Source organism: Balaenoptera musculus, chromosome 9, assembly GCF_009873245.2.
Source record: "Balaenoptera musculus isolate JJ_BM4_2016_0621 chromosome 9, mBalMus1.pri.v3, whole genome shotgun sequence".
NCBI classification, from domain to species: domain Eukaryota; kingdom Metazoa; phylum Chordata; class Mammalia; order Artiodactyla; family Balaenopteridae; genus Balaenoptera; species Balaenoptera musculus.
Genome location: NC_045793.1, coordinates 61,340,723 through 61,351,193, shown reverse-complemented (window position 1 = coordinate 61,351,193; position 10,471 = coordinate 61,340,723). Strand labels below are relative to the sequence as shown.

The 10,471-nt window shown below is 47.1% G+C and overlaps 1 protein-coding gene across 1 annotated transcript in view; it reads right to left on the bottom strand.

Annotated features, from left to right (window-relative positions):
- Positions 1-7,062: 7,062 nt before the first annotated feature.
- The window catches only part of DLX6 (distal-less homeobox 6), a 4,984-nt gene continuing 1,575 nt past the window's right edge, over positions 7,063-10,471 (bottom strand). Inside the window, exons 2-3 of the mRNA XM_036863734.1 lie at positions 10,167-10,360; positions 7,063-8,362 (exon numbers count right to left, since the gene is read on the bottom strand). Coding sequence (XP_036719629.1) covers positions 8,111-8,362; positions 10,167-10,360 — 446 coding nt within the window. The 3' untranslated portion in view covers positions 7,063-8,110. The remainder of the gene's footprint in view (positions 8,363-10,166; positions 10,361-10,471) is intronic.

Sequence of the window (10,471 nt, the reverse complement as noted above, 5' to 3'; positions counted from 1 at the left end):
CCTTCCCTTGTGCTAACCTCACTTCTTCCACTCGCAATGGCCTCGTCTCTCTCGCGGTTTTTTTTTTTTTTTTTTAAACTTGGTCCGGGAGCCGTGGACAAAAATATTCTGGCAAACCAGTCTGCAGCGGGTTTTCCCTGGCACCGCGGGGATTCTCCCTGGGGAATTTAACTCCCTGCAGTCCTGCGCCCAAGGATGTAAAAATAACAGATCCTCAGCAAAGGCTAAAAATATCCGTGTGATGTTCCTCTCCCTTGCCCTGCCTCCCACCCTCCCTCCTTCTCACCATTGTTTATCCCTATATCTAATATAAACATGTACCACTCCCCAGCAGAGTCCCGGTCTGTCCGACCCCACTCTCCTGACCTCTGCCTGCCTCTTCCGGTCCCCACTTGCCTAGCTCTCAGTCTAGTGCTCCCGAGATGTCAAGCTCACCCCAAGATTTAATTTTCTTTTCCGTGGGCTTCTTCACCGCGCCCCCCATACTCCCAAGCTCCTATCCCCATCTTCAGACCACCTCACAAAGCCCAGGAGGCCGAGGGCATGCTGGCAGGGCCAGTATGATTCTTTGGTGCCCTGTCCGCCTCCTGGGCCATCCTGTAAAAGAGCAGATAAATTGGCCTTTGTTTGAGGCTCGCGTTGGGCTAGGCGGATTTCTGCCCTTACTCCCCCCCCCCTTTTTCCTGGCGGCCACCTCCTTGTGGAACAGGGGGCGGCCTGGGGAGCCGAGAGAAGCCGCATTCCTGTGGGTGCCAGGCGGCTCCAGTGCTGAGCCACAGGGCCTGAGACACACACACAGAGGAACCCGCAGACCTCGTTGCCCTTGATCTCGCTCCCTCTCTCTGCCTCCGGTTGGGGCACCCACCCGGGAGCCTGTCCACCCACACTCGGATCCACCCAGGTCTCGGCCTCGGGCAGGAGCGTGTTGACCCGCACACCGACACACGCACGCACACCCTCCCGATGACACAGGCACAGGCTAGGCCAGGATCTCCCCGCCCATGCCAATCCTCTGTCTCCCGCCCCTTATCCCACAATCCCAGACGCGCCGGCTGGCCTCCTTTGGCTTCTTTGATCCCAGCGGACGCCCCACGGCTCGCGGCGTCCTGGCCGCGCCGTCCTGGGAGTCGCCCACAGCGCGCCAAGGCCAGGCGGTGCTCGGCTCCTCCCAGCGCGCTCTGAAGCTTACTCCGACCTTGACACCACTCGGCCTCCAGAGCTCCCCAGCCCGAAGCGCGAGGGATGCCTCCTGGACCACTGCCCCTTGCCCCTCTCACGCCCCCCAGCGCCTCCTTTTATTCGAAGAGAGGGACCTTTAGGGCTCCCCAACCGTCACCCCCTCCGCGCCCCGTCCCGCAACCCCTCGGATCGCGCGCCTCCCACTGGCCGCTGGGTTCCCGCCAACCCCGAGCTCTCGAGCCCTCCCCGGAGGCACGCCCTGAGGACAGACGCCCTCCGGCACCTCTGGGAAGCGCGCCACGCCGGCGGATCCGCCTGCGGTCACCCCTCTCCTCCGCCCTTACGCACCCCCTCCCACAGCGGCTGGGCGGAGGCTCCCGCCTCCCGGGAGGTTGGGGAGGGGGCGCTGCGGCTCGCGCTCCCAGGTTGCCTGCGAGTGCTGCACACTGTACTTGGTTTTTCCATGGTGCCGGCGAACTCTGGGCTTCGAAAACAGCCCAAATAGTGGTAGCACATATGGGATTGGCTACATATTTTTCTACGCAGCCCCGTCCCCCCACCCCCGCCCCACCCCCGCCGCATCCGCGTTTTCTTTTGCATCTGACAAGCTTTAGGTTCCCCTGTGGTACAGGGCAGAAAGTACACACAGAGTATCGACTGCGGAGGGGCGGGGGAAGACTTCCCTTTCAATCATCCAGGGTTGCCGGCTGTAATGTAATAACCTGTTTTATAGGTCGAGCTCTAACCGTAAAGATAGGAACCGAGGGAATTTACATGAATCTCTCTTTAAAAGAGAAGAGAGTCCTGATTTGCAGCCATTGTTTCTGCTCTTTTGTTCGCAGGGACTCCGTATTTACTTCTGATTTATGGGGATCCGAAGGAGTCTCTTTGCCAAAAGCGCACGTATTATTGAGTCTGTTCCACATCCTAAACCAAAATTTATATAAAACCGTGAAATACCACACATTACGACCTTTCGCCACAGGAAGGGGAAAAAAATGGCTTCATAACATCATTCTACACACACACACACACACACACACACACACAAAGTTTCAGTAAGGATTCTCTGTCAAATCTCCACCATGCACAGTCTAGTGTACTTTTTTTTTAAGAAGTAGGTGGAGGCGAAGGGCGGTAAACAGTACTCAAGCTATGATTTATTTTAAAGCATTTTTTTTTTTCTTGGAAAGGCGACAAGAAGCCACTGGAAGCTTGTTGTCATTCAAGGACTATTTCTGCCATTTGTCATTTGCAAGATGGGAGAAGAGGGCGGGGGAAGAAGCAGGATATGGACTCAACTTTCATCCACAAACAGGGGTCACTAAACAGGGGACATTTCATTATTGCCCTTAAATTCACAGGAGCTAGTAAGCCTGCTTGCCACCCTGCAGGGTGGCCCTGGCTGGGCAGCTCCAGGGTTTGTGAGGTGGTGGGAGGAGGGAGAATCATCACACACTGTCCTACAGGCTGGAAAAGATGCCCAGGAAATTGTCTGTGCTCATGGTGGGAAAATTGAACTCCTGGGAATTTGTGGGCTTTAGGTGTCCCCGACAAGGACATCACCACCAGGAACCAGAACTGGACTCCAGAAGTTTCATCCTGGCCGGGGTTCATCCTCCTCATCCTCAGGAGGCAGCAGCTGGAACCCAAGGTTTGCTTTCACTCTGGAACCAGCACAGCGCCCCAGCCTCTCTCCAGACTCACTTGCTATAATTCTCCAACTCCCTCTCTCCTCGGTCCCTCCATAGTTTAAGGAGACTGACCTTGCTCTTTTACAACCATATCTGGGGCAGGGACAGTTCTTTATCAAAAATACCAGACTTTCTGGAATACAGAAAGAAGTAGTACATCAGTGACTTGTAGCAAAAGAATCAGCTGGACTGGTTTACATGAGAAGGGGAGTGTTAATTAATAAAAGTTAGTGATAGGATTAAAGCCAACAGCCGTGGAAGCCGAATGGAGGAGACAGCTTCCCAGCCGGTTTTATTTAATTAGCAGCAATTAATACATTTTCTGCTAATATCCTTTAGAGCTCTCAATGACTTATTCCCAGTGAAAGAGAATGGAGATGAAATTTAGGAACACTTACAAACATCCAGGGCGTTTTGCTCTGATGACAAGAGAGATTGCAAATTCATTTTTTAAAATGTTCATAAACAAATGACAGGCACATTCTGAGGCTGCCTTGGTGGAAACAATGGTGAAATTGACAAATGGTCTTTGCTTGGGGGAGGGGCACTTTTTTTTTTTTAAGCGAAGATAATGCCTTAGGAGAGAGAAGGGGGAAGGGGGGGAAAGACAAGTTAAAAAAAAGAAAGAAAAAGAAAAATTATTTCAGACTCCAGGCAGCAGCAGATGTAGAAGCCCTTGCAAACACATCAGCCTTACACATATTGAAGATTTGGACACGTAATGCTTCAGACCACTGATCTTCTATTTTCTTAATTCCCGCTCTTCTTTTTCCATATGAATCAAACAGTCTTTTGTCCTTCAGGGTTTGATTTGATCGCTACTGTTCACATTTCACTTTTGTATTTTCCTCTTCCTATACCATTACTCATTGAGTGCCCTGTGAAATTACAATGGTACATTTTCAACTCAGCAACCCATTTGCCGTGCAAAAATAGGGTCTAAATAATGGCTGAATTAGCCCTACTGGACAGTTTCAGATGTAACACTCTGTAATAATTATATTGCAGGCTGGATTAGGATGCTATTATCATAATCTGGACGTTTACAATTATCTGTAATTTGCAAAGATGCGCCAGGTCTTGATTACAGCAGTTTTTTTTTTTTTGTATCACGCTAACCATCACTAAACAGTGACAGTAATAACAGCTAATTTTGCTGGCAATATAAGAGGTGCTGGGGTGTGCAAACAATTTCACACCTGGATGTGCTCACTCAACCAAGAATATAGAGAAAGAGCTTCTGCCCTGAGACTCAGAAAAATATTCTCCTCTGCTTCTGTTCAGTATAGATTTCTAGACCCTGATCACTGCTTAAGAGATATTCACTGGGGGTAAGTTTTTATTTCTTGCATACTTCAAGACACAGTTCATATTTCTCTTCTCACACTTTCCAAGCTATACGTGTTGCTGCTGTGATTTATTATGGACTGCAACTTTGCTTTAGAGATGTTTTTGAATTCTGACCTTTTATCCCCCTTAACAGTAGAAGGGTGGTCGTTCTGGTGAGTAAAAGGATTTGGGTGAGAATGGGATCCTTAAGAACTCGATTTGTCTTTCTTGCTTTCTGTGCTGTTGATATTTGGTGCAGCTTGTGACTGGAGACTGGGAAATGGACTGGGTTTCTGTAAGGTATGGAGGGAGCCTTCTGGAGATTCCAATCTAAAATATATTTGAAGAGTTGTTACTCAAAGCTAGTCCTAGACGAATCCATTGAGGTCTTTACATGTGGTGATGATTTTAAGTTTGGGGGCGTTGAGAGAGCAAACGGAGTTCGCGACAAGTGCTCCTTTAGCATCACGGGTATGCGGACATCGGCAACGGCAGGTGTAGTCTGAATCTCTCGACTTTATAGCCCCTTTGACGCCTTCCTCCATTTGGGAGAAAGTTTCCGGAATAACTGGCCTCTGAAACCCTTTAGGGCTGCTTTGCTGTGCCTTTGCCTCAAGCTGGGGGTGGGCGGAGGGGGAAGGGGTGGGATGCCGATTGTAGAGCTGTTGCCCACGAGGCCCAAGCGCCGAGACCTTGGGGTTGGAGGGGCACGATTGGCTGAGACGCGGAGCCGAGCTGTGGAGCCAGGGAACCAGTTTGATTTAGGAATGCACCCGAGGAAGACCCTCGCAAGAAGCGGTGCAGTTCTATCTATAGATGACGCTGTTTCCTGACCCAGTAGATGCTGGAAGCAGCTAGAGGTGTTAAGTGCAGGAGCCTGAGAAATCTTTGCTTCCCTCACCCCAATGCAGAAAGGCCTTTCTCCAGCGGGAACCTTTGGACGAAATTGTGTCAAAAGATAATGAGATGCTTATTGGCGCCGAGAAGAAATTTTCCCCTTCACCCTCACCGCCCCCGCAGCTACTGTTCTTTTTTATACTTGGAAAATATGGTCAGAACGAGGCTCTGGAACTCGAACTCCGGGCAAGTTCGAACGTGGGGAGGCGTAGTAGGCACCGAGACTGGGCGCTGCCTTCGCCTACGCCCCTCCTACCAACCCTTCTCTGGGGAATCACTTTACTATGGGGTCAATACATTCTAAAGAGAGAAAATGTTAACCCTTGAGGTTCAGAGGACCCAGAGGAAGCCCAATTCCAAAGCCAGTTCCGGGGAGGACCCCTTGGTAGAACTTCCTGTCTAATTAAATTCATATTAAGAGATAGAAAGATCGAGACAGGAGCAACATAACACCTCCAATGCGTTAAAATGCATTTTCTGGGTTTCAGAATTCCATGCACTCACAGTGGTTTGGCATGTGTCTGGTGAATTTTTTTTTTAAAGAAAAATTAGTGTTGGTTTCGATGTATGGTAGCTTTCTCTCTAACGTAATTTGAATAATTCAGCAAAGCCCCACTACCAGCTGTACTTCTGCAGCCTCTTCCATTCTTTTCAGCATTATAATTTTGGTTAATTTTCAATTTTAGGTCCTACGTCTCTGCAATTTGTGTATGAATAACAGAATAATTTCCCTCTTTTGTTTCGCCTTTCCTGTTCCTGAATCTAAATAAAGATGGCTTTTTAGTATTAAAAGTGGAAGAAAATTACAGGTAATTATCTTTGACGGTAAAAACGCTGTAATCAGCGGGCTACATGAAAAATTACTCTAATTATGGCTGCATTTAAGAGAATGGAAAAAAACCTTCTTGTGGATAAAAACCTTAAATTGTCCCCAATGTCTGCTTCAAATTGGATGGCACTGCAGCTGGAGGCTTTGTTCAGAATTGATCCTGGGGAGCTACGAACCCAAAGTTTCACAGTAGGAAGGGGGAAAAAAGAAAAGAAAACATTTTTCCTAATGTAACAATACGAATGCTAGAAAATGACAAGACTGATCGGTTTTAAACCATTCTGAAGACTGACTGAGCGTGGAAGTTGCTCAACAAAAAAAGGAACGGGTATATTGGTAAGTAGTCTTTGCTTTGTGTCTAATTATAGTGACTGTCCTTTTGCACGACTGTATGTCGCTGTCATTATATGGAGCACTCTGAGTATCTCTATTGACTTCTGATAAATGGCTCAGTGGTTTCAAGGTTCATAATTTGAAGGATGCCCAGGTCTGTAGCCATTAATTCTCGCAGTATGGGGCTTCCTGCTTGTGTGACGAAAGGACTTTTCATTTTCATTATTTCTGTGCTTTCCACAAGATCGGAAGGATGTATTTCTTCCAGGATCGTGTATTTTCCTATCTAGCTAGCTTGCAAAGGGTTGTAAACATGAAGTAGTCATAACTGTGCATTTACTTTCTGTTTTTTTCTTTTATTCTTTCCTCTTTTTTTGTTTAAAAAAGCTGCTTCCAAACAAAGACAAATACAGCTGTATTATTTTGGCTGAGGAAAGGGAAAGGAGAATACTCAGTGTCAGTACTGGAAACTATTGGATGTCTAGAGGTTAACCTGGGGTTAGATCATTCTAATGATTTTTTAAAATAGATAAATGTGTAGAAATTACAATAAAAATATAATATATAAAGGAAGCTGAGAAAACATCCATGGTTAATGTTAAAGTACTTAAGACAAAGGCTAGTGCTGCAAACTGATATCTTTGCAGGCATTTGATGTTTATATATAGGGTTTCCCATATTAGGAAATAGGAATTCTTTTAAGAGTGATAGAAAATATACTGGGAGGGAGGGAGGAGGGGGTGGTGAGATAGAGACACACAGAGAGAAATATACAGGACACTCCCAGCGTTTTGTGGCTTTTACTCCATATATGAAAGAAGACGAAAACATACAAAGTATATGTACAACTAAAATTCAACAATATATACAGAAATGTTTCTTGATATAAATGTCCCTATTAGCTTAGTGAATGCCACCAATTCACCTAGTAAAGATGTCAAAGCAATAGAATGGTGATTTTGGTTGTTTCCTCTGTCTTTCCTGATTCCAGTTCAGGGTTTGGGGGTAGGGGTGGGGGGAAAAGTGGTTTTGTTTTGTTTTGTTTAAATCATCATTCTTGCTCATTGCATTTTGATAAAACATGCAGCGTTCCCTCTGTGGCAACGTTCTAATCTTACAGCTGATTTTTCCTTAGAGTAGGGCTGTTATGTGAGGGTTTCTTTTTTCTTTCCTTCCTTCCCCTTCCTTCCTTCCTTCCTCCCTCTTTCTTTCTTTCTTTCTTTCTTTCTTTCTTTCGTCAGTCTGGGATTGTAAATAAAAATGCAGGAGTCCGAAATGCTTCTCTTTCATCATGTAATGTCTTAAGCTCATTAAACAAGTAAAAACGCTGCCATGTTTGCACAGATTCTTCTGGTCGGGGAAAATGTCTGTTAAAAAAAAGTCGTTTTGATGGATACTCCCAAAGAGAAAAAGAGGCTCAGAGCCTGGATCCCAAGGGGTAAGGGAAAATATCCTTACAGTGAGAGGTTTCAGGAGTGCTGGCATAGAAACCAGTCCCCGCCCCCCCTCTCTCTCTACCTCTATCTCTCCTCTCTCTCTAAGATGCAAAATCAATTACTGAGGCTGCTCAAGGGAAAAGGCAGATGAGGAAAGGAAAGGGAAAAAAAAAAGGTGGGAAGGAAGGAAGGAGGGAGGCAAAAAAAGGAAGAGTGAGAGAGAGAGAGAGAGAGAGACTGAGGGGAAGGGAGAGGAGGAGAGAGGGAGGGAGCAAGCACCCGGACGGTCTGGCCACACATAAGAGTCCTCCCAAGCCTGCTCCTTCGGCTCGGTTTGGCAGATGCAAGCAGGTCCCGGATCCTCCTTGCCTTGTTCAGACGTTTCCCTAGGGTATCGATTTCCCTCGGATAACTCACATCATCTGTGGTCTCTGCATCGTGTCCTGGTGTGGAGAGGAGTACCAATGCGAATAGCCGGGCATGTAGCTGTTGGGGGGCATACTGACGCCCTTGGCCGAGGCAGAAACGTCCCACACCGGAGGCAGCGCCGGCGAGCGCGGCGACAGGGCCGCTGAGCCCGGGAGAGGGTCGCTCTCATGCGGGTTACTGCCCTGCTTCAGCAGTTTCTTAAACTTAGAGCGTTTGTTCTGAAACCATATCTTCACCTGGAACGAAACGCAGCAGCGATCATTAGGCCCGAAAAACATCGAACCGGTGCCTATAGTTGGGAGAAAAAAAAAAACAAACCCGCAAACGCCAAGCCCTCAAGACCCCGCCTTCCTCCAACTCTTTCTAGCCGCTCCCCTCTCCCCTACCCCACCCCACCCCCGCCATTTACTTGGTATCTTGTCCGGATACCTAAAGTCATTGTAACTCTTCAGTTAGATGCAAGCCTAGGTTTGAAACAACAGCATAAATAAGAATAAAACAAGAATAAAGGCGAATGAAATAGCTGGGTTCAAAGTCTAAAGAAGTAGTTTTAAACGGAAAGCCAACTGAACGCACTTCCTCAAATAGTCTGGCATCTCTGCATGTACTGTGAGCAAATGACTAAGAACAGATTAAAGCCTGTACATTTATAACCAAATGCCTTGACTATACCTATGCATATACTGCATATGCCACAGACTGTACATGGAGCATCTTTCTTCTGACATAATCCTGTAGGGATTAGGGATTGTGCCTCACTCATTACCTACTTTGTGTGTTGCTCAGTCAGACTGTGGCCTTGATTGTTAGTGCAGTCACTAAAAGTCAAAGGGCTCCTGAAAGTTAAATGCGAACCAGGAATCTAGGAAGGGAGCATATCTAAGCTAACATCCCAGATCTACTGTATTTGAAAAAGGACACTCTATGGTACAGCTTCCTTTACCTTTACAATTACTTAGCCTTAGGAATCTGCTTTTCCAAGAGGAATACAAGTTACTGAGTAGCAGGAATCCCTTCATAGTTCCAGTGGCAACATGGCAAGAGAAAGCAGGCTGAATTGAAAAGAAGAGCTTGCGGAGCATCTGTTCTAAGGCACCACAGAATCACTCCCCAGCAAGAGTCTCATAAAACCTGAAGTCCCCTTGCTGAAGATCACCCATTTCAGATGAGGCCTACCACCCCATGCAGCTAAGTTAATCGACAAGGACAAAAACCACAGGTGATTGCAGCCTGGCTTTATGACCAGGGTCCTAATATACCTGCCTAAACCTCTTCCTGTGAAGTCTGAAATGCCCCATATGTCTTTCAAATTAGTAGGACAGGAGAACTTCAGCAACTGTACTTAACTGAGGCTTCACCTGCTGTAATTTGGGCACGTTTCTCTTTGATCTCCAGCTCTGCCATTGCTCCCAAGTTCTGTGATCCAGGGAGGTACCTTAGCCTGCATCAACCAGTCAACTAGGATGATTTAACCACTGAGTTTATGGCAATTTTCAGAAAAACTCACCTCACGCATCCTAGGATGAACAGTTTGCACCTTGGTCCCCTTACTAAATCCTATTGGAACCTATGCCTGTCTGGCTAACACACCCCCCTTTCACTTCATAATTCTTTCAATGCCAATGAGTTGAAATCCTTATTAAGTCCCAGGGCCCACAAAAGGATCCTTAAGAAACATGGGTCTTATTCTGTCTCCTGGCCTGAACATCTTTTTCTCTTTCTCCTACTTGTTCTCTTTTGTGTTGTTCTACTCTGGAATAGGACTCGATTAAACTATCAGTTTGGTCGCCAAAGGACACTAGGCTGGGGTGGGGTCGTCGAGGGTTGGGAGGATGTGCAAATCCAATCCAGTATTCAACACCAGGTCATTTATTCCAAACTGTGTTGTCCCGGGAAAATGCGTAACTGGAGCTAAGGCATTTGTCATTAAGCTCCTTCCATCCTTGGTTGACTAGGCCAAGAGTTCCTCCTGATGTGCTCCCTGCCCAATCTGAAAGTGGGGTCAGCATTTCAGGGATACTCGGGCTTCTCGGGAATTACCTGTGTTTGTGTCAGTCCTAAGGAAGCTGCCAGTTCAGCTCTCTCGGGAAGGGCCAGGTACTGAGTCTGCTGAAAGCGATGGTTTAAAGCCTGGAGCTGCAGGCTGGAATAAATGGTCCGAGGTTTCCGAATCTTTTTCCCTTTTCCATTGAACCTGATTTCCCCGTTTTCAATCACTGTGGTTTTTTGTTGATCTGCAAACAAAGGATACAGAGGAGCGGTCACCCGTGAGGCTACTGCTGCAGTCTCCCTGAGCTTGGCCTGGCCTGCGCCGAGTCTTCCCAAAGCCAATAAGGGTTTCCTCG